This window comes from Canis lupus, chromosome 1 (assembly GCF_003254725.2).
Source record: "Canis lupus dingo isolate Sandy chromosome 1, ASM325472v2, whole genome shotgun sequence".
In the NCBI taxonomy this organism is placed as follows: Eukaryota; Metazoa; Chordata; class Mammalia; order Carnivora; family Canidae; genus Canis; species Canis lupus.
The window spans coordinates 108,557,894-108,581,554 of NC_064243.1; the positions used below are offsets into that span (position 1 = coordinate 108,557,894).

At 56.7% G+C, this 23,661-nt stretch overlaps 1 protein-coding gene across 2 annotated transcripts; it reads left to right on the forward strand.

Moving 5' to 3' along the window:
* Positions 1–619: 619 nt before the first annotated feature.
* On the forward strand, positions 620–23,015 carry NAPA (NSF attachment protein alpha). 2 transcript variants are annotated; one of them, XM_025424498.2, is made up of 11 exons: positions 620–867; positions 9,380–9,459; positions 12,025–12,141; positions 16,904–16,950; positions 18,178–18,255; positions 18,513–18,568; positions 18,676–18,760; positions 19,600–19,704; positions 20,783–20,851; positions 21,440–21,490; positions 22,239–23,015. In XM_025424498.2, the coding sequence occupies exons 1-11, from the start codon at positions 770–772 to the stop codon at positions 22,338–22,340; spliced, it is 888 nt and encodes a 295-aa protein (XP_025280283.1). In that variant the 5' UTR covers positions 620–769; the 3' UTR covers positions 22,341–23,015. The 2 variants fall into 2 exon arrangements, with proteins under 2 accessions (XP_025280283.1, XP_025280284.1); XM_025424499.2 differs by lacking the exons at positions 620–867; positions 9,380–9,459; positions 16,904–16,950 and having other exon boundaries at positions 12,082–12,141.
* Positions 23,016–23,661: the final 646 nt, after the last annotated feature.

The window sequence follows — 23,661 nt, forward strand, 5'->3', positions numbered from 1 at the left end:
AAAGATCTGGGCTCTGCGTGTCTGAATTTTTGACACGCGCTCTCCAGCCTTTTTAATCGCTCAGAGGTGTTTCCCGTCTGAGTACATTACTGGCCCGCCCAGAGCGGTTCCAGTGTCCGTCAGCAGAGGGCGCAGGAAAAGGCCGCGCTTCCCCCACCACTGACGCCCCTCCCGGCGAGGGACCGCGCGGGATAAGGAGTGGAGGCGGGCACAGCTCGGCGCAGGACACCTGTCAAACCCGGACGGGGGCGGGGCCTATCTTGGGCCCGGGCCGGGAGCTGTCACGTGAGGGTCGGTGGTCAGCTGACTGGGGCGCAAGTCCCGCAGGGATGTTACCCTCCGAGCCGGAGGATGCTGCTGACTGGTGGAGCCGAAGCCAGACACTAGCACCTCCGGGCGAGTCTTTGGCGGTGGGAACTACGATTGGCTTATGCGAGTCACGTGGGAAGTCGTGGAGCGCACCAGGAAGACTGGGGTGTCCTACGCGGAAGTATGCGCAAGCGCTGAGGCATCGCGTCGCCGATTGGCGGCCGTGAGTCACGGGCGGCGTGCGGCGGCTGGCGGGGGCGTGGCCAGGAGGGCGCGCGCCCCCTGCCCGGCCGCTGGTTGGCCGGCGCACATCACGTGGGGCGGGGCAGGGGGCGGTCCGCACCGGTGCGACGTCAACGCAGCCCGCTAAGCTCCCCCGACCTGTGCACCGAGGCCGGGCCTCGGCTGAGACCCCCGTGGGCCCGGGTGGGGCCGTCTGCTGAGCACCTTTGCGGCCGTCATGGACAACTCGGGGAAAGAAGCGGAGGCGATGGCGCTGCTGGCCGAGGCGGAGCGCAAAGTGAAGAACTCGCAGTCCTTCTTCTCAGGCCTCTTTGGGTGAGAAGCGCGCCGGGGGGTCAGCTGGGACCTACGCTGAGAGGACGGAGGAGTCATGGCCTGCAGCGGCGGAGGAGAGCCGCCGGGCTGGAGCCCAGAGGACGGGGGGAGGTTCCGTGGTCTGAAGGAGCAAGGGGCCAGGCGGCGGTAGCGCGGTTAGAGGAGAGACCGTCTGAGGTGTGGGGAGGGCCCTGGACCCAGGGCGCCCAAACCGAAGGGGACCAGCCAGGGAGGGCAGCTGGATCGCGGAGCCTTCTAGAGTTCTGGGAGAGCCTGTGTGCAGGATCCCTCACGGGCACGGTGGGGCCTGGGACTGAGGGCATCTGCCCGGCCGGTGACCTTTCCCAGGCGCTGCAGTGGATTTGCATGAGCTCTGGGCGGTGGGGGTGAGGGGGTCAGGGCTGAGGCCATCCTGGGGGTGAGGAGCCCAAGTCTGAGGGGTGTGACGGTGCCTGAGAGAAAGCTGCATGGCCTGGAGAAAGGGCTCGGGCTTGAGGTGCTGGAGAACATTGCGGATTCTAACGGGGGTCCTCTGTGTTGGGCCACTGTACCAGTACCTAAAGTGGCTGGCTTAGAAACGACAGAAATTTGTCTCTAGCAGTTTTGGAGGCTGGAAGTCCAAGATGAGGGCGCTGGCAGATTTCGCATCTGGTGAGGGCCTGCTTTCTCACAGACGGGGCTTGTCACTGAGTTGTGGAAGAGGCTGTGGAAGGGGTAAACGGGCGCCCTGGAGTCTCTTTTATAAAGGCACTTGTCCTGGTCATGAGGGCTATGCGTCGTGCCCTGATCGCTTCCCAAAGGCCCCCATCTCCTCATACCATCATCTTGGAGGTTAGGACCTGACACATGAATCTTGGGGGGACACAGTCCATAACAGAGCTACCTTTGGAGGGTTCCCACTTCCCTGTTAGGACCATAGCAGCTGGTGTGGGGGAGGGTGAAGGCACTGACAGGAGAAATACCAGATAGTATTTATTAAGTCCTCTGATTCTGAGTCAGACCCCGGCCAGGCACTTTACCTGTGTCTTTGCATTGAATCCTCACAGCATCCGTGTGGAGGTGGACAGGTCTATTTGCTTGGTTCCCCAGTAAGTGGGAGACGTGGGCCTGTCCGATCCCAGAGCTGCCTTGCTGCCACACTGATTTCTCCCTGAGGCTCATGTCCATTTCTGAACACTACACTTAGGAAGGATGTTGGCAAAAAAAAAAAAAAAAAAAAAAGGAAGGATGTTGGCAGACTTGGGTGTCTTAGGAGGCTCCCACCCTAAACTCCCTCTCTCTCTCTGCCTGACCTGGCAGTTTTTCTCCGAACATTTGAAAGAGCAGGTATATTCATCCCAGTCCCTTCCAGCTCTAAAAACAGTTGAGATGGTGCTGAGAGGGGAATGAGCAAGGGGAGAACAGAGGGCAGAGATACTGACCGGAGCCTGTCTGTCTGAGAGCAGGGAGTCTAGCAAGAGGTCAGCCCGGATGACTCCTCATGGCCAGCAGCCACTCCTGGCACCTGCTCCCTTTGGAACTGGGGTTTCATGTGTTCAGCATTTCACAGCTGCCTTTTTTTAAGGCCCCCGGTGGCTTTGGGGACTGGAGAAGGGAGTGTTGGGGCTCAGCTTGTCCCTCATGCCTTTTCCTCTCCTTTTAGAAACTTCAGCAGTAGCATTGCAAATTGAGAGGTCCCTGGTCACATTAGAGGGCCAAGTAGGATAGCCCCCACCTGGGATCCGGAGCAACCCTGTATCTTTGGATGTTACGGCCTTTGTTCTTCACTGTTTCTGGGAAGCCAGACACTAGAGGGCTTTGGGGCACCAGCAGCCCGCAAGGGAGGCGGTACCAGCCAGTTAGTAGATCAGAACTCTGTGTACCTTTCCTCTGGCTCCTTCCTCCTCCCTCAAGTCCCCAGCCAGAGCACATGCACCTGGGGCAGGGAGCTGGGGGGTGGGGGCAGTGGGGAGCAGCCCAGACTTCTATCTGGAAATAAAAAGCTGCAAAGTTCCTGAGTGAAGTGTAGTGAAACCACAGAAATGGGAGGGGAAGTGTGCTTCTTCCTGCTCCAAGGCTTCAGATGGATCCAGAAACTTCCCCACTGTGCCTCCTCTGGAATTATACAAGATTTAAACAGTGGTTGTGTTCCCTGGGGCTTGTCCTTGTCCCTGACACTTCCACCCTCTCCCCCTGCTCCCCCAGTTCCCCTGCCTACCGAAATCCAAGATAAAAACTTCTTCCCACTTGGATACCAATGTTAGTAGGAAGTTTTCTGCGTCTGTAAAATGAAAATCGTGGTAATACCTACTTCATGGAGTGGTTCTAAAAAGTAATGGAGAATGTGCTCGTGAAGTGGGGGCCACACAGTGCCTGACCCTGGTAAGTGTTTAGGTACTTAACTATTATCATTAAGTCCCATTACTGGAAGTTGAGCAGGAGGCACTAGAACAATAGGGATGATAGGGTGTTCTGTAGACAAAGAGCACGGAGCACATTCCTAAAGATTGAAAGGTGACAAATCAGTTCCTGTTTAAACTGCCTATAGATACCAGCAACCCCCCAGGAGCCCTGGAGGCTGGCTTTGTGAGGGAAGAATTGATGCCCAGGTAGGGTGGGTGGGCCCTTAGCTAAGCATGGTGTGGGAACCAGAGCTTCCAGCTCTGCTGAGAACTGCCTTCCACCTGCAGAGCATGCACTCAGCCCCATGGGCCTGTTTGCATTGGGCATTATAGTGACTCAAAGTGCCCTGCCAGCTGCCAGGCTCTGCAGCTGAAAACTCTCGTGCCCCTCGCCCAGTCTCAGAGTGGAGTCTTTCCTGAGGGAATGCAAGCTTTTGGGGGTGCCCAGCCATCATTTTGCTGCAATCCCAGGGTTCTGCCTTTCTCGATGGTAGGGACTTCGCCACCTGGTTACACAGAGCGTCCAGTGCTCCTGTTTGGGACAGGACAACTGAGAGCCACAGGTCTTCCAGAAGCAACTGTTAAAAAAGGGAAACACGTTCAGTTCTAGGGCTGCAATAAGGTCATCTTGTTGGGGTGCAGAGAGGCATCCGTAGGACAACTAGAGGAGTACCCACCTTGTCATTCACAGGCATGGCCCCTGCATCCAGCTTACGGTCAGGAAGGCAGCAACCCGTAAATAAGCACTATCAGCAGAATGTAGTAAGGGGTGGGGAGGAGGGCAGGTCAGAGGCCCAGAGCTCTTTGGATATCAGAGGAGGGTGCCACCTTGCCAACCTGGGGTAGGGAAGGAAAAGCCCACACTGAGATTGGAAATAGGTAAACAATTCTAGAATATGCTCTGTCAGCCTGACAGGAGCCAAGCTGAACACCTGCCGTGTGATTGGCACGCTCCCAGATGCTACCTGCGGGATTGCAAGAACCTCCGGCAGTCCCCACCGGGTATGGGAATCTTCCCCCAGTCACAGAGGGACCCGGGTCACAGAAGCCATGAGCCCACATTTTGAGTCCAGGCCTAACTACAGTCCTTGGTTTTTCCACCACCCCACGTGACTCTAGAATTCCCCTTGCCAGGTGGCCAGCAGCCCTCAGAGTGTGTTTCTCCTCCTTCACATAATAGCAAACGTTTGAGCACCTGCTCTGTTCTGTCCTCTCTGCCAGATATGTCATCTCTCATCCCCACAGGGCCTCTTCCCAGATCGGGTTCGTTGTCTCCATTTTACAGAGAAAGCAGCCGAGGCTCTGGGGTTGCTAGCCCAAGGTCACGCCATTGTCAAAGTGCCTGGAACTGATCTCAGCCCAGGTCCCCTGGTCCCCAAGTCGGCTCTGTTTCTGCTTCTTGCCTGTTAACAGGCATGTCACAAGAGCGTTCTGTGATGGTTGCAGAACTGGGCAGTTGGTGTGCAACAATTTTCTCGTCCTTTCATTCCTGGGGCCTGTGTGCACTGGGTGGGAGCCCAGGTTGTGCTCATACCCTTTAGGCCCAGGAGGACGGGGTGCACTGCAGAGTGGGGGTGGGGGGTGGCGGAAGAGGGTGAATGGCTTAGCCTTGCAGGTGGGGCAGGAGGAGATGCCAAGGGATCCCGCAGCTCTGGCCCTGACAGCTCAATGCGGTCAGTGGCGGAGCAGGGCTGGTGGCCGCCTGCTCCCTGTGCCAGGTGGACCTTCCTGTTTTCTAACGTTCCTTCCGCCTGCAGCACTGCTTGGGGCCTCTGGTGGGGGGACTGGTTTAAGGACTCCCTCCCTTGCCTAGAGGCAGCTCAGCAGGGCTCCAGCAGAGAGCAGCGTCTGCTCATCAGGTGAGGGAAATCTGCACAGCCTTGGCTGTTGGCTCTGTAGAGAGGAGGTGAGAGCGGGCAGGGACCCTGTCCACCTTCTCGCTTTCCAGAAGACCCTTGGACATGGGAAAGCAAGCCTCCCCCATCACTGAGTGAGTGAGACTCAAGGCAGAACTTAATCTCCAAGGCCTGAGTCCTGTCTCTGGGCCCTGTGGCTCCCTGGCAGCGTGAGTGTGGGCAAGCCCCTTGACCCCGCTGAGCCCCACTCTCTCCTCGGGGTAATACCCAGAGCGCTACTGTGAGGAAGCCTGCGCCTCCTACCAAGCCGTTATAATCAAGTAAAGGAGGTGTGTAGAGCAACATGAGAGACGGTAAGGGTGGGACAGGCCCTGGGATCCGTTCTTCCCCGTCCAGGACTCTGGCCAGAGAACCAGAGAAGCCCAAGGCGGTGGCTGTGGCACAGGAGGGACAGCGAAGGTCAAAGACCTAAAATGGGACTTCCTCTCTCCGCCCTGCCCTTTGAGGCCCTAGGAAAGTGCAGGTGGGCCGGGTGACCTGTTTCTGGCAGCCAGGAAGTGCCCAGGGGGTGGAGGAAGGAGCGAGGGAGGCTGAGACTCTGCCCTGCAGACCCCCCTGGCCTGAGGCCCACTGAGCCCGTCTGTGCATTGCTGGCACCGCTCGCTCCTCTCCATATGGCAGTCGCTGGAGGTTGGTGGCTGTGCCTGGGAGCCCTGAGCCTGCTTCCTCCGCCTGGGGAGGGGGCAGAAAGCAGAGCTGAGTGGGTAATTATAGACAGCCGTGCACCAGGCTGGCCCAAACCAGTTCCCTCTATTCCCAGCGTGACTTGGTGCTGGAGCTGCGGGATGGGGAGAGCTAAGCAGAGGCAGCTGGGGGGTGGTGGTGGTGGGGTTATCAGCGGGGGAAGGGCAGTCAGCTGTCACCTATGTTGCCACTGGGCTCTTCAGGAGAGACAGGCCCAACTAGCTTTTCTGGATCTCCTGCAGGAGGCCTTGGAGGAGACCTGGTTTCTTCCCCCAAAGGGAGTTTGCCACTCCCTGATGAGTGCTCTGAGCCACCCTAACCTCAGGGACAAGGCTTGTAGGAAACTGCAGATTTACCGTGCAGGGAGGCAGCTTTGTAGAGCACCCGGAGCTGGGGACTTCTCCTTTCTGGGCACTCTCCCTGCCAGAAACCTCCCTGTTACATTACAACAGGGCCTCAGCCCTGGAGTCTCTTTTATAAAGGCACTTGTCCTGGTCATGAGGGCTCTGCGTCGTGCTCTCATCGCTTCCCAAAGGCCTCCACCAGGGAGGTCTCCCACCTGTCTCTCCAGCCTCATTTTCTACCCCTTCCCTGCATGGTAGCCAGCCTGCCCGCCGCTCTTCCTTGAACCTGAACCGGCCACACTTGTTTCTGTCCTAGGCTTTTTGCACCTGCTGTGACTGCTGTCTAGAATGCTCTTCCCTCTTTCCACAGGGAGCTCCTGAGTCATCTTTGAGGACCAAGCTTAAATCTTACATCCTCACTGTGGCAGCTTGCCGTGATCTGCCCATCCAGGGAGGCCCCTCCTCCCCCAATCCCTCTAGTGCTTACTCACTCTGAAATTTTCTTGCTGATTTCCTGTTTACTGAGGGCCAGGTCCTTCTCCTTGGTTTACTGCTATTAACTGCAGTGTCTGGCACATAATAAATGCTCACCTTTGTTTCCCAGGTGAGTAAGTGGCTGTGGGAATGGCTTCTGTTTCAGGATGGACCAATGACCCTGTGCAAGTCACTCATCCTCTCTGGGAACTCCACCTCCATCTCTAAAAGAAGAGGATGGAGTTCCAGAGATTCCCCTGTTGTCACTTGGCATGGAAATGGCCAGGACCCAAGTCCTGGGAGGAGGCAGGCCTGAGCAGACATTAATCCCTCTGGTTTTCCCACTACACAGTTAGAATCGTTGACCCAGTGCAGGGCTGGCGTGGGATCACAGAATTTCAGCCCGGCAGCTGACAGCCTTTGTGTTCTGTGTTCACTCTGTCCCACTGAGCTGAAACAAACCAGCTGGGGCTGACTCTGTTCATTGTTGATCACCCCGCTTTGGGCCTCTCAGTGGGACAAACCATTTCTGCTCATCCAGGAGTCTGAGTTTTTTTTTGTTTTTGTTTTTGTTTTTTGTTATTTTCAGAGAATGGCTGAATCTGGCTAGAACCTTGTCATTCCCACAAAGAAGGGAATGATGAGCTAGGGGATCCACAGGATGGAGAGGTAGGATATCGGTCTATGAACGCATCCATCTCCTTGAAGTCTGAGAACATTCTAGTGAAGGTCCCCTAGAGGATTTTGTTGGTAGGCTCTAAAGGCCCCTATGCCTGTGCAAGTCCCTCGCCTCTCCAAGGCCAAGAGTGGGTTCAAAGAGGTCACTCCAAGCAGAGGTGCCCAGGCCAAGGTGTGTCAGGCCAGCTGGGGTAAAGTTTGCCAGAGAAGACCCTGGGACCCAGCAGGGTGAGCGTGGGAGTGCATTCCTCAGGGGCCACTTCCTGTGGAATAGCAGAGGGTAGAGGAGGCAGCATCAGTGCAGCCCCAGAAGGTTCTAAAGAAGAACCTTACCTGGCAGTGATGTGGATTCAGAAGGCCGGGATTCCAGCCCTGGCCAGCCAGCTAGCCTGTCCTGGGGTATTTACCAACTGACACAGCCTGACTCAGAAGAGAGGTCATTGGCTGGCTGCTTTCCAAGCGGTTGGTTTAGATCAGCTTTTTCATCCCCAATTCACCTGAGCTTTCTGAATCACCTGAGGCCATTGTTTAAAAACCCTGATCCCAGGCCCCACCCGGACCTACTGAGCGAAATCTTCTGGGAGGGTGGCTTAGAGGTCTGACTTGATTATTGTTAGCCAGGAACTCCTGTGATTCAGTGGAATAGACAGAAGGAAGGAGCATTGTGAACACAACTCCCAAAATTACCTTGGAGGCCTTCCACGGCCACAGCTGGGGCTGGCTGGTTTCCAGGTCCAGTGGACATGGGTCGGGGGTGGGGGGGACAGGACCAATGATTTGTGTGGCTTTTTATTGGAAAATACCTCTCTTTTCTTCTCTTTCCACACAAAACACTGACGTCAGCGAAGAGAATCTGAAATTCATTTGGAACTGAGCATGTGGGTTTTTTTCCTACTGGTTTATGTGGGCCATGGGATTTGGAACAATTGCAGAGACCACAGACCCCATGGGCTGAGGCGGGTTGCGTTATTTGAGGTGGGAGGATAGAAATGTGGCTGAGACTCACAGACAAGGTGCTCATGAAGGGTCCCCCCAATTCAGGAAGAGCTTCATCTGCACCGCTTGGAGATCAGGAGGGCAGAATAAAGCCCAAACCGAATGCTCACTCTCTCTCTCTCTCTCTCTCTCTCTCTCTTTTTTTTTTTTTTTTTAAATATACTCCTCCGTATTTCTCAGGCCCCTACTCTTGCACAATAAGTTCTTTGAAGGTGGTTTTGCTATTTTAAATAATTCTGCACTGAACATCCTTACGACTTTTCTGATGCATTTCTCGGGGTAGATGGCTAGAAATGTAATTCTTTGCTGGACAACAGAACCAAATGTAAATCTTGATATTTAAAATGATCTATATATGTACGTATTTTTGTATGTATTATATAAATATATTTTAGCAGATAGAAAATAAGAAAATTCAGACAGTACAAAGGAGGAGTGTATGGTGATGAAACCTTGTTTCTCATGCCTGGTCCCCAGTTTTGTAGACCCCACCTTGGAGAAAAAAGGTCGTGACTAGTTTTTTGCATATACCTGCTCTGTTTTGAGTTAGTAATGGCACCCTCATAGGGTTGAGGGGTCTTCCCTGAACAAATGCAGCATGCAGGGCACGGGATTCAGGGAGATGGACAAGGCATCCAGAGCTGAGTTCCTCCCTGAGGATGCTTTGCAACCTCTTGGGTGGGGTGGATTTGCAGAGAGCCTGGAAACCAGCGGTCACTGAACAAAAGTGGAAGAGGCCATCAGAGACAGGACTCACGGGGAGATCAGGAAGGCTCCCCCACAACCATGCTGAGTTGGGGTGGCCCAGGCCTCCCCAGGGAGGGCCCCGGCACTCTGCATTCAGTGTGCCTTTGTGCAGAGGGAGCAGGGGGCCACGGGCTTGGTCTCCTCTGAGCCCTCAGCAGAGGCCTGAGCTGCAGCAGGCTTCACAAAGGCATGGGGGTGAGGATACGTCTCCCCTGTCACCGGGGGCAGAATGCTGGCTTGTTTTTCACTACCAGACTCATGTGTTTCATCTCCTTTTCTCTTCTTTCCCCAGAGGCTCATCCAAAATAGAGGAAGCATGTGAGATCTACACCAGAGCAGCAAACATGTTCAAAATGGCCAAAAACTGGAGTGGTATGTGATCTCGGCTAGAACCCCTTCATGCTCGTTTCTCCTCTTCCCTCAGCTTCCAGTCCTGAAGTCCTGGCTCATGGGCTACCCTTACAGCCCCCTGTCTGGCAGCAGAAACCCATCAGCCTGCCATCGGCTCACTTCAAGCCCATGGAGTTATTGTACTGGGTCACGGGGTTTGGCTAGAGGGCTCTAAGGGTAGGGATAAATAGGTTGTTGAATCCAGATAGCTCTTGGAGTGGTTTCTCCTTTAATTCAATGTCCGGTTTCCCCGGAAACTCCTGGCCCATGTTTTTATCAGCATCTGAATTCTGGGCCTGGGAAGCCATTCCAGTGTTCCAGTAGTAACCTTAAACATTAACCATTTCTCGAGTGTTCCCCTAAGTGCTGAGTATGTGCTACTTGATTGAATTGTCACAGCAGCCCCATGAAGGGCACTGCAATTAGTTTGTTGGAAACTGAGTCTTGGCTCAGCCCCGTCCCTGAGGTGTCACGACTAGTAAGGGTCAGAACCAGAATTCAGAGAACAGAGGTCTGACTCTGGAGCAGAGTGCTTAACCTGCCCTTGTGTGGCTTCTTGACCTTTACAGCCAGAGTGACTTAGGTTCATGGCATGGCTTACCCTGGCCACGTGGCCCTGGGGAAGTTACTTGGGCTCCTCAAATCCAATCCCTCCTCAGTCCAACCACAGGGACAGCAGGAATCCCAGCCCTGTGGGACTGTGGTATGGACTAGTGGAGATCCAGCGTCACCAGTGAGGGCAGCCAGCACTCAGTAGACGTGATGTCTGTGAGCTCCACATCCGTCATGCGCGTTAGCGACACCACCTCCCACTTTGGGATGGAAGGAAAAGCTCTCAGGACACTGAGAGATGTCTGCTGATGACAGCAGATGAGCTGCTGATGAGCAAACTTAAGGAGCCAGCCATGAGGTGCCAGCCACAGCCTTCTGTGTGCCCTTGCTCCAACTAGGGGAGCACACATGATGGCAATGTCATATTCTGCTGGAAGGGCCTCCATCCATCTGGAAGAGGGCATCCCAGGTCATGTGCCTCCAGAGAAACTCACAACATATATTGGTGGGTGGAGTGTGACCAGAGTCACGGCTCCTCTGACCTGGCTGTGAGGCTGTGGTCGGACTCTGGCGAGGTTGGCGCTTGGCTGGCTCCACCAAGGAGAGGTGGGCAGGCAGGGATGGGCTCCTAGAGATCAGAGAGGCTGGAAGATCTAGAGGAGAGCTTTGAAAATCTAGCCCATCAGAGCTCATCGAGGCTGATCTCATTATGTTACCCTGCCTTGCACATCAGCAAGATTGGATCAAGGAAATCGAGCAGAGACAGGTTTGGGATCCAAGGAGGAACTTTCTTACCCAGGAGACAAAGCCTGGAATGGGACCCTGGAGGCAGTCTGGAAGCCCAGGGTGAGACAGATTCTCCCCGTTTTCTGAGAATGCTTTTAGTTTCCTGGAAATTGGAAGGGTTTTCCCTGAGCTGTCACCAAATACATTGTACACAAAGCCACACACCATGTGTAATTTCATGCTCCCAAACTAATAAGGTGCCAGCAGAAAAAGAATATTTCTTCATCACGTAGATGTCACTTTGCCCCTAAAATTTGTCACTTCCCCAGGCCCCAGCCATTCAAACAAAAGTGCTGGGCTGTTTTCTCATTTTTCTCCAGTGATGCTGCTTTTCTGGAAATTATGCTGTCACGTTTGAGCCCTTAAAAAATAAATCAGACATAATGGAAACTGGGCTGCTTTGTCTTCCCTACTCCTCTGAAGTTACAGGATGGGGCCAGGCGCTCTGGTCCCCTTCCAGTTTAGGAATTCTGTAATCCCAATTCAGCTGGAGTAGGATGAAGGGAAGCGTAACCTCAGGTGGAGACTGGCTGAGCCGGAAGTGGGTGTTGGAGCTTCCAGTTAGCACAGTCCTATCCCTGCTCTCCAGCCTTAGAAGAGGAGAGATGCCATAGTCTCCTGCAAGCTGCAAGGCAGTATGGGAGGCAGACTGGTGACCCCAGTGGCTTGTGGCCAGTGCAGGATAACAGCATGCAGCTAGGCAAAGGACAGAAAAGGCTTCCCATGTGGTCTCCACCAGCCTCTGCCCGTGGGCGCTTGTCCCCATACACTGGAGTTCCTGCTGTCCCCTGGGGCCACTGCTGGGGTTAGCTGGGGATAGTTTATATATCCTGCAGATCTCTTGGCCCAGTCTGCCTTCTCCTTGGATCTTTAGAAGTGGGTGGCCCTGGAAAACTGGCAAAGGCTGGGATCAGGGCAATGGGATTTTAGCTGACCTCAGCCTGGCTCTCTCTATATATACATGGGGCTCAGGGGCTTCTACCCAATGCTGCTTCCTCCTCCCTCCCTAGTCTACCTCACGGGTCTTCAGAAGTCTCAGTCCAGGGGCCAGGAAGCCTGAGGTTGAGGCCTTCACCTCAGCTCACCCAGGCCAGCCACTTCCTCACTCAGGCCCCACTGCATTCTAGAGAGCCACCCCCAGGGCAGCGTCTGCATGGCTCCTGACAAGCGGAGCCCCACTCAGGCTGAGCTCACTGTTTTCTGTTCCAGCTGCCGGAAACGCTTTCTGCCAGGCAGCCCAGCTGCACCTGCAGCTCCAGAGCAAACATGACGCGGCCACCTGCTTTGTGGATGCCGGCAATGCCTTCAAGAAAGCTGACCCCCAAGGTGAGCCTCCAAGGGTCACTGGGGCCCTGGCTGCCCCCAGCACAGACATGACTGAACCCTCTTCAGGGAAGGCTTCGGGTTTCCGCGAGGCTCCGGTTTTCTCCAGGGGCCCAAAGCATACCAGAGGCTGGCAGGGAGACGCTTGTGCTTGAACTTCAGAATTGGCTCCCTTCCGGTTGGCATTTGCATCCCCGCTCCAAGCCTCTGCCGCCTCCCCCCCCCCAACCCCTACTTTGTGTGCGCAGCTGATGGCTTCCCTCCTGGAGCCTGGGAGCATTTGGGAGTGGGAGTTACATTGCAGACCCACCGCATGCCAAGGAGAGACGAAAATCTGTTCTGTTGTCAGAATTAACATGCAGAAGGGGGTGGGAGGGGGTTCTGAGACCAGCCAGGTAGGAGTTGCTGCCGAAAAAGGAGCGGAAATTATCCTAACCTGGCTTCCCTACACCCTGGGGGGGGGGGGGGGTGTGTGGAGAATCAGAACAGAGCCCTGGATAGAGTTGCCAGAGAACAAGTTACTTAAAATGAGGAAGTGTTGGGGATAGAAGCCCAGTTTGGGACTGACTCATGGTGAGAAAACCATTTGTCCCACTGGGCTCGTCCTGAAGCAGAGGCACAGCCCAGTGGGTACCAGAATTTTGGATTTCAGGGAGCTGGGATTTTCTTTTTTTTTTTTTTTTTTTTAAATCTCTGTGCCAGACACAGGTTGCTGACTTTCTTAATTTTAGCAAGCCAAGACATTTTTTTTAGGAGACAATCTATTGTTACTATTCTCTTGTGAGAGAATAGGGAATAGGTGAATGTTTTAAGAAAAAAAGAAAAAAGGAGATGCCTCATCTTGAAATAAAGGGGCTGCCCTTCCCAAGAGGACAGTTTACACCCAGGTCCAGAGGTGTTTGTAAGGCTTGGTGAACCCTAGTTCCCGCCCCAGTGCTGGGGAATTGTTGGCAGATCTGTTACTACTACCAGGGACACGTAGTTCCCAGTCAGGGATTTGATCTCTGCAGACCAGATAGCTTTTCTGTGTCCACAGACTTGACCAGTCACTGCCCTGGAGCTGAGTATCTCACAGAGGTTGGCCTGAGGGTCACATGGCGGGCCCAGGCTCACCAAGAGCCAGAGGGGAGGCCCTGTGACCAGGTGGGTCATGTGATGATGAGGACTCAGGGCAGCCTCAAGTTACCCAGGGATGTCTGTCCCCCCTCCCCCTGCCAACCAGCTTTCCCTTTGGTCCCTGGGGAACTGGCGCTTCCTGGAGATGCCACCGTAGCATCTGTGATGTTCAGCTGCTGCTCCAGAGTGACTGGAAGGACTCGTTTCTGGGGCGGGAGTTGAGCGTCAGGCTTCATGACACGTGCATGGCGCCCTTTGCTCTTTAAACAAAAACCCCAGCACTTCCCTTGGATGGACCTCCACCCGACGCCGCCGTGATGTTGTGCCTGTGATGTTGCGTCTATAGGTCCTTCAGTGGCTTTTGATCTGAGCTTTTTCAGCTGGAGGCAAGGCTCTGCAGGGGGTGTGTTGGATGCTGGGGCCTTGGGAAGGGCCGCAGCCCCATGCCTGGCCTCAGGAAGTGCAGAGCATGGCAGAGGTGTCCCATGCCAGTGAAAGCAGCAGCAGTTATGTCTGCTGATATGGCCATGGCCATTGTGGGGCCCAGAGGCCAGCTTGGTTTCTCCAGGGATCAGCAAGCACGGTTTATTGCCCTGGGAGCTGAGGCACAGGGAGGGTGTGTTTGGGATGGGAATTACCTTTCAGGGAGCAAGAGAAGCAGTGATGAGGAGGGGAGCCTAATTTGGGCCCAGCCCAGAGTGAGTACCTTAGCTGGAGTGCCAGGTTCTGGCAGGGAGGGGCACGGGAGCAGTGTCCCAGCACTGCCGCCTCACAGCCTCCCCACCCTAGTAATGGTTTGTGGGGCATGGGGCTACGCGTGATCTCCTAAGTCTAGATGGAGCCCGTTCCCCTGTAACCTCAGGCAGTCACTTCATCTTTTGGGGCGTCCATGAACTGATCTGGTAAGGCAGAGACCACATGTGAGAAAAAGCACAGACCTGGCCAGCATGATACCTGGTATGTGATAAACATCTAGTGAGGGGTGGCTCTAGGCTCCCATCAGAGGCCTAACCTCCTCCCCTTGGCCATGTGTCTTGTGAAATGAAGCACAAGGGACCCACCTGGAACCCCTCCAGGTTTCCCCCAGTGGGTAGCTAGCTCCCTAGGGCCTTGCTGGTCACCTTGGCCTCCTCAAAGACCTCTGTCCTGTGTCAGCACCTCCTACGGGAGTCCTGGAGGTCCCTCCCCACAAGAGGCAGCTGGTGCCTAGCCTGCACAGAAGGCCTGTCAGCGTGCTGTCTCTCTGTGAGTCTGCCCAGAATGGTGGACCAGGGGGTGGCCTGCCCTGGTGGCTGGAAGGGAAGGCGGGGGCGTGATGCCCATAGCTGTCGGTGATTCCCCTGTTTACCCACCACTGCCAGCCGCTCTGGAGGGACTCAGGCCAGGGAGGCCTCTTACCCCAGCCACCTGAGAGCCAGGCCCAAGGCTCTGCTTGTCTGCATTACTGGGTGCCTACTGAGTACCAGACATGGCAGCAGCTTTTTTTAACCCATTCCTCTTGTTTGCTTCTTCAGTCTGTCCGGTTGTACCCAGAAGGGCTGAGTCCCAGGCTTGATGTGGGAAACCGCAGCTGGACCCAGAGGCCACTAGAGCACAGTGGAGGGTGGGGAGAGGGCCCTGGGTTGCAAGGGTCCCAACTCCTGGTGTGCCTAAGCCAGCGCCTTCCCCCACTCTAGACCACAGCACCACCAGCCCCCCAGCCTGGGCTAGATCTTGTCCAGGGGAGCTCTGGCCACTCATCCTCTAGGTCCCAGGACTGAAGGGACCTGACTGAAGATGAGCCAGTCATATCCAGTGTGTCAGCTGGCAGCCTGCCACTTTCAGGGACAGGTATCCCCGAGCCAGGAGCAGGTGTGAAGGGGACTTAACCCCATGAATCCATGTTGCCGCCTGGGGGTGAGCCTTCTGCCCCCTGCCACTCCAAGGGCCATGCCTTGTTGACAGCACTCCAGCGCCAGCACCAGCAGGCCTGGGGCAGCAGCTGTGGGGGAGCCTGTCCTACCAGAAGAGCTCACAGCCTCTCTCCCCCGCCTGGGCTGCTCCTCTCACCGGGAGCAACCTGTGCCACCTCTGAGCATATGTGCAGGTGCCAGGTTGGGCTCCCTGGTATTCCAGAAGAGGGAGCCGGTGAGTCTCCCTGTTGGCCACAGGCACCGCCTGGTGTGGAGAATGGAGCAGGGGTGGGACTTGCAGAGCTGGCTCCCTGCAGCCCAGTGGGCTAGCTCCTTATCAGTTAGCGTCGTGTTACAACCAACCGATTGCTGGTTCCTGAGTTCAAAAATGCTCTGTTTCAAAATATGTTGCGTGTGTTCAAACGAGACTACTTCCAGCCATAATTTTTTTCTGTGTTCTCTGCCTTTTCTGTGACTCTGCCTCCTTTTTGGCCTTGTTTTCTTCTTTGGTGCCCCGGGTTTCCAACTGTCTGCCCCAGAACCTTGACAGAATGGTGTACATTCTCTGAATCTTCCTGGCATCCCCAGAGGCCTTTCAGAATCAGACCAAACCTGTGAGCCCTCCCTCCCCCAGAGCACTGCTCTGAGATACTCACCTTGCACATGTAAATTTGGGGGGGCTTTGTGGACTCCCTGAAGGTACAGCCACAGGTCTGAGGCTGAGAGCCTCTGTTCACATATCCCCCACCCCCACCCTACCGAGTCTCAGGTAGTGAGTTATTTAGCACCATAAGAGCAGGCACTAGGTTCGGCCCTCCTTGGCCTCTACCCAGTGGGCCCAGCTGACTAGGGGGTCATCCTGGATGGTAGGATGAACTTCTAGCTCCACCCCACCTCAGAGCCCACATCCTGGGTCTGTCCAGGCTCTCTGTCCTCTTCCCCACACCTCCCCCCACACCTTTTCCTCTGAGATGCATTTAAAAAAATCTACCCTGAGAGCTCATCTCTGTCTGCTAGAAAATGCCTCCCACTCATGCTGCTCTCTCCTCCAAATAACGTGTCAAAAGAATAAAAAAGCCATCCCCAAATTTAAGGTCTTGGGAGAGGTAGTACGACAAAGGTAGCTGAATATCTCCCCTTGTGGGCCTTCCTGGTGTTTGCTGTGTTGGGGGTCTTGTGGTTTGAGGAGCAGACGAGGGGCGGGCAAGAATCAGTGATGGAGAATCTAGCTGAAGGGGCCTGGGTATCATGGCATCCAGCCCCCTCCTGCCATGGACAGAGGCCAGGCAGGTGCAGGGGACATGGCTGATGCAGGATCCTGCAGTGACACAGTGGAACTTGGGCCTTCCAGCTTGGCCACCTCCGATCCCACCTCTCCCCCTCTCCAGCACCACTTGTGGAGAGCAGGGCCTTAGTGGGCCTGGCTCAGAACGCCCACAGGAGGCTGGCCGTGAGCCTGTGGTTCTGTCCCTGGGGCTGCTGGGAAGGTGGTGGCATTGTGGCAGCCCTGAGGGAGAGGACAGCCCTCGGCAAGTCAGGGTCTACACAGTCCATTTCTCTGAGCACACTACCTGGGACTTGAGGATCCCCTTCACCTCCCCTCCCAGCCATGACACCGCAGCCCCGGCAGCTCCGTGTGCCTGGTGTTCTCTGCAGGCCACCGAGCGCCTGCCCTGCCACCACCTCCTGTCCTGGCTTCTGCTGAGATGACTTCTCTTCCTCATTTCTCTTCCTTGCCTCCCTTTTTCTCTCCCCAGAGGCCATTAACTGTTTGATGAGAGCGATTGAGATCTACACAGACATGGTAAGGGTTGCTGCCTGTCCTGTTCCGCTTCCTGCCCCACCATATTGCTCCAGCCTGCCCTCCCCAACCCTGGCACGAAGAGCAGGTAGGAGGGGGTGTGAGAGTGGAGGGAGTCTGCTCACCTGGGTTCTGGCAGCCCAGGGTTGGCTCAGCCCTGGCCCTGCCCCTGCCCCAGGGGACATCCCCATGACAGGAGAGGCCCAGAGGCGCCTCCGCCCGGGAGCCAGGACCAGGGACCAAGACGAGGCTCAGGCTCCTGTCCATTCTTGCTGCTTGTCTCTTCAGGTCCCATCCCCAGGCGGGAACACAGTCCCGCCCCCTGACAGACCCCGGGCAATACTGAAATATTGTAGTGAGCACAGTGATAGCCACTACCATCTGTTGAACCCGACATTGTCAGCTGAGTGGTTTAATCCTCCCCTTCGATAGCCCTGCGGGGTGGGGGCCGTCCTCCATGTGACAGAAAAGGGGGGCCCAGATGAGTGATGTGACTTGCCCAGGGACACATGCCCACAAGCAGAAGTTGCTGAGACCCAGAACTAGGCCTTGCTGAGCTCAGAGCTTTGCCCTTTCCTGATGTCCCTCGGCAGGGGCAGGGGCTGTGGAGCAGCCCTGCGTGCCGAGTGGGCAGCCTGGCGCCTGGACGCCCACCGGGTGGAGGCTGGGGGGCTCAGCCCCTCTGGAAGCTAGAGAGCTAGAGGCTTCCTTGGGGAGAGCCATCGTGTCAATGGGGGAAGCTGGGGGTTGGCCTGTCAGTGGGGCGGCCTCCATGGCCACATTGGGGGCAAGGGGAGGCTTAGGAAGGCTGTCCCCTCCGCAGTAGGGATGCCTGGGCTGTCAGCCTGGTTTCTCCAGAGTGTTTACAGGTGATTCTAGGCTGGTCTTTCCCCCTCTCTGGGCCATCTGTCCCCAGGCCAGGCCCTCTGCCTGGTACCTGGGCCCCATTACCTCTGGCATTGCCTCGTCAACCTGTATCCCTGTGGACAGGAGAAACCCGGAGGCTGAATGTGGAGGGGTGTGACAAGGTCACCCCATCAGGGCTCAGTGAAGCCTCCCATTGGAGGCCTGTGCCCCTCAGTCTCCCGGTACCCTCTTGTACATGCCTCATTTGTGTGACTGAGGTGCAGGAACCCACTGGTTTTGGGGGCCCAGAAGAACAAGGAGGGGCAAGTGGGACGCTGGGAACATTACTCCATCAAAAAGGACCCCTTCCTGTGTCCCACCCAGGGCCGGTTCACGATCGCGGCCAAGCACCACATCTCCATTGCTGAGATCTATGAGACGGAGCTGGTGGACATCGAGAAGGTGAGTGGCAGTCGGTGGCCCTGCCTGGCTGACAGTGGGGGAGGACTGCAGCAGCCTGTCTCCTCAGACTGGGGCTTGTCTGTCTGCTCTCTCCACCTGAGGCATCCTCTGGTGTCTGAGTACCAGAAAGGGGGTGTGGCGCACCGACAGAACTTGGGTAGAGGGCTCCTGCTGTGGCCCAGGCAGGGCCGGCCCTATGGTGGATCAAGGTCACATTGCCACCTCCTCACGCCCTGCCTCTCCCCGTGTCTCCCCAGGCCATCGCCCACTATGAGCAGTCTGCAGACTACTACAAAGGAGAGGAGTCCAACAGGTACCGGCTGTGGGCACCCTTCCCCCTTCCCTATACCCACCCCACCCCACCCCTTAGCCCCCAGGCCAGCCACCACTGACCTCTGTCTCCTCCGCCCACCCTTACAGCTCAGCCAATAAGTGCCTGCTGAAGGTGGCTGGCTATGCCGCACAGCTGGAGCAGTATCAGAAGGCCATTGACATTTATGAGCAGGTGGGGACAGCCAGGGCTCTGGGGGAGGGCCCTGCACCCCATTTGCCCTTTCCTGATGTCCCATCATCTGCACAGTGCTCCCTCCCTCCCCCTGGCCACCTCTCCCCTCCCCTCCATCACCATCCTGGCACTCCCCTTGTCCTCACTGGCTAAACAGTTCACCACCCACAACCCCACAGGGAGTCCCCACCCTCTCCCTGTATGCTTCTCACAGAAAGCTTCCTGGGGGGGCCTGGGGGCCCAGAGGGAGTGGGAAGAGAATCCTTAAGGCCTGGGGTAGCCAGAGGGAGCTGAGGAGCCCACAGGGAGGGGTCAGAAAGCTCGTCCTTCACACACCATGGGAGTGACAGGGAGGGAGCATCACGTGGGGGCGCAGGCTCCCCTGGGCTGTGTGGGGAAGGCTGGGCGGTCCTGGTGGGTTCAGCTTGGCCAAGAGAAAGGCAGGCAGCTGGCCCCGGAGGAGTAGGGGGCGGGTGCCACCTCTCATGTTCCCGCAGCCTGCCGCCCCTCTGCCCACCGACGTGCCAGCCTCCTGTAGGGCCTGACAGCGGGGCCGCCTCCTCCCCACCATCTCAGGGGGTGGGGGGAGCCCACCGACACCGGGCTTTGGCCCTGTGACAGCACTCGCCCCCTGCCATACCCTGGTCTTTGGCTACCCACACACCACCGGCTGACTTCCTGGGGCTGGCCCTTGGCCTCCCTGCCCTTCGGGTCCCGGGTTGATGGGGCTTCATCCGGGACACAGATGAGGCTCCCAGCCGGCCCCCCGGTGCCTCTCAGTGACCCTGGCTCTCTGGCTGCCTGCCCAAGCTTATAGTGCCACCACCGCACCTCCACAGGTGGGGACCAATGCCATGGACAGCCCCCTCCTCAAGTACAGCGCCAAGGACTACTTCTTCAAGGCGGCCCTCTGTCACTTCTGCATTGACATGCTCAATGCCAAGGTGAGCTGGGGCCCAGTCGGACCACCCAGAGCGTCCCCCACCTCCCAGTGACCACCGTGGTGCACCATGTTTATCACTAGATCCCTTAATAGGGGTGAGCCCTCCCTCATGTCCAGCACCTGCCTGTCAGCTGTGGGCAGGAAATGCTTGTTCTCGCCGATGTGCTCCTGTCCCAGGTGTCACCTGCCCAGTGTCTGTAGCTTTTGAGTTTATCCAGCTTCTCACTTACTTGGTGCCAGTGAGGGAGAGCACACTTTGAGTTTTTGCTGCATCCCTCGAGGTCAACACCACTGTCACCTGTTGTACAGATGATGACACTGAGGCTAAGACACAGGGACCCTTATTCAAGGTCACATGGCTGGATTCCAGATCTTTCTGACTCCCAGTGTCATGATTTGAACCATAGTTTGCGTGTCCACACCACCCCTTTTGAGGGCTGTTTGGCAAGACAGGGGTGAGTGGTGGGCGAGGGGGTGGGGAACTGCTGGGGGCAGGGAGCTGGAGTCTTCCAGGGTTCCACATTTCCTGGGGTCTCCAGCCACCGTGCCCTCCGCCACATGGAGTGTCTGAGCCCCACCACCACCCCTGCTCCCACTGGCTGCGTGTAAGAGCTCGCTCAGGCTCGGCCTCAGGCTGGTTCGCATCCCTGCCCCCATATACCCTGTGCCCTGAGCAAATCTTTCAGAATGGGGGTCACTCATTCCACCTTCCCTGGGTCCACATGATGGTTAAATGTAAGAAGTACCCAGCACCAGCCCTGCCCTGTAGGATGTATTCGTAGGAGGCAGCTGTCATTTGTGCCCTGCCCTGGGCACTGGCCTAGGAGCCCCTCCCCACACTTCCTCCACACAAGCTGTCTCTGCAGCCAGGTTTGGCCAAGTACAGCCCCAGGGAAGTACCCTCCAGGCACAGAGCCAGGTGACACTGGGGGAGGGGGAGGGAGAGGGGCGCAGAGCACTGCCTGGGGCCAGGTGTCTCAGATCCCCTTGGCTGTCAGGCCAGTGGCTCCAGTGGCCCGTCTTCATTAGCTTGTCCCCTTCCTTCCTTCCTTCTTCTTTTCCACCCTCGTGATGTCCAGCTCGCTGTGCAGAAGTATGAGGAGCTGTTCCCCGCATTCTCTGGTTCCCGGGAGTGCACGCTGATGAAAGTGAGTGCTGGGTGCTCAGCACCCTCTCCCCACCCTTTCCCTGTCTCTGGGCCTGGAGACTCAGCCAGGATTTGGGGCAGAGGACACCTGGAGTCTTAGGTTCTCCTTACCTACCGTAATCACCAACTAGGGAGGGTTCTTTTTTTTTTAATTTTTATTTTTATTTATTTATGATAGACATAGAGAGAGAGAGGCAGAGACACAGGCAGAGGGAGAAGCAGGCTCCGTGCCGGGAGCCTGACATGGGACTCGATCCCGGGACTCCAGGACTGCGCCCTAGGCCAAAGGCAGGCACGGAACTGCTGAGCCACCCAGGGATCCCCACTAGGGAGGGTTCTTAAGGGTCTTTTGTTTTTGTTTCGTTTTTCCCTCTTCTCCCATTTGGGCCTCTGTTCTCTCTCAATAAGAGAAGGTTCAGGTGGTGACGGAGGTAGGGGCAGACCTAGGAGGCTCTTGAATGCACACAGGCAGGGCTGGAAACCACCCCTTCCTCCCTCCCAGCACAGGAGCCCCCAGCCCACATCCCCCGATGGTGTGTGTGGGCCAGCCTTGGCCCCTAACCCCTGCCTGCCTGCCATCTTCTTGCAGAAATTGTTAGATGCCCATGAGGAGCAGAACATCGACAGCTACACCGAGGCGGTGAGTAGCCTGGGGCGGGGAGGGGCAGGATGGAGGGGGGCCCCCTGCTGAGACATGCTCTCCCATGAATCCCACCCTTTCTCCCACCCTTTCTCGCCTGGCCCTGGCTGTGAATTCCTTTCTCCTGTCAGCCCAGAATCCTCAAAGGGAGCCCCAGGGATACAGGAGGTGTTCCCCCTGTATTAGAAACCCCCCCTTGGAGGCAGAGCTGGGAGGCAGACCCGTGTCCATCTATCTGTTCCTGAAGGCCAAGTCCTTTGCCCCATTCAGAGTGCATCTAGGCTGCATCTGTCAAGTGTGGCTCCTGGGTACCCCTCAAGAACCCTGTACCACCCACGATAACAGAGATCAAAATCCCTCTGGTCCACCCTGCCCCAGACAGTGGGCAGGACATCGGGAAGCTCAGCCATGGAGAAGAGAGAAGTGGGGCCACAGCAGGGTGACAAGGTGCAAGTTCTCTCTCTGACCTCCTTCCCCGTGGCACTTGGAACAGGCCCTCCCATCTCCAGGACTGTTTCCCACCCAGAAAACAAGGAAGCTGGACCATTTTATGCTGGAGCATCTTTTTCTTTTTCCCCAAGGCAGCCTTAGAGGGAGCACCCCTCCCTTCGCTCCTCCTCAAGGAGGCTGGCTGGGACACATCTAGAGAATTTGGGGACCAGAAACTTGGACTGGGGACAAGGAGGGAGCCAGGCCCAGGTGTGGGACCAGCCCCCCTGTCACTTTCCCTCCCCTCCACGTGTCACAGGTGAAGGAGTATGACACCATCTCCCGGCTGGACCAGTGGCTCACCACCATGCTGCTTCGCATCAAGAAGACGATCCAGGGGGATGAGGAGGACCTGCGCTAAGCCCCACCCAGCCCCCTGGCACCTGTCTTCCTGCCCTGTCTTCTCTACCCCCGCGCCCCTCCAGCGCGTGAGCCCAGAGAGAGAGAGAGGTGGGGCCGAGACCTTGGCTGTGAGACCTTCCTTCCCTCCCCATAGAGGAGTCTCCCCAAGACACAGTGCGGGCTCAGCCCTGCTTCGGGGCTCCTGAGGCCGGCCGGGCCTGCTGGCTGGACAGACCCCTCCTCTGTTCTTGCTGCATCCCTCACCTCCTGCCCGTTTATTTAAGCCCCCCAAAGATGCCCCTTCTCCATCCCGAAACACAGAACCTGACACAGACCTACTTGCTGTGGGTGCTGCCAGGGGTGGGGGTCAGCACCTGGTCCCCCATCTCCTGAGCAGCCGAGGCGTGAGGCTGGCTTTGGTCTTGCCCACTTGTCCTCCAGCCCAGCTCCGAGCACATGTAGCCACTGAGATTTGCTCTCACCTCAGGGGTGGGCTCCTTCCCCTTCAGTGCCAGGAACCACCACCCACCCCCAGCCTCCTGCAGCCTTGACCTCTCAGGATAGACCCCAGGCCTTGGAGCTCAGAGGGTCACCCCTGCACCCACCCCTCCATCTGCTCCTTCCCTAGTGCTTTGAGGTTTTGTGGTTAGAAGCTGCAGCTGGCCTAAGGAAGAAAATAAAAAAGAACACTTTGCATGAGTCTCTCTTTCTCCTCACGTCTGCTGCCCCCTTCTCCCTTAAGGGCTGCTGTCCTGTCTTCCTGTCCCTCCTGGTCCCCACCTGGGACTCCAGGCACACTGTGGGAAAGAAGAGGGCGAGCATGACTGGGAGACAGGGCTGTGTCAGAGGCCCTGGGGATGGGTGGCTCGGGGAGGAGTCACGGGCTTGAGAGTCTGGGAGTGCCTGGCTTGATCCAGTGGCATCTGGGTTCTGCAGGCCTCGGTTTCCAACAGTGGGATGGTGGGTGGCAGTACCAGCCCTCAGCCAGCTGGAGAATAGAGGGTAACCACAGTGGTGGGGAAGGAGGATGGCAGAGGGCTGCTGAACCTCACGGCCTTCCCTCATGTCCACACTTCCCTGGAGGGAGGGTTGAAAGCCCCAGTGGCATTTGTTCTAGGTGTCCCAGGACAAGGGAGGAAATGACTTAGTTGAACAGGGCACAAAGTCCAAGTGGGCATGTCAAGTGGAAGAGGGCATGACAGGAAGGAGCCCTCTGCCTGGGAAAGGTGGACAAGAACCACCTGCCACCTCCACATTGCCTCAATGTAGGCTTGCATAGAGGTGAGCAATCTGATGTGTGTGCTATGCCGGGCACTGGGATGTGGCAGGGGACAGAGCAT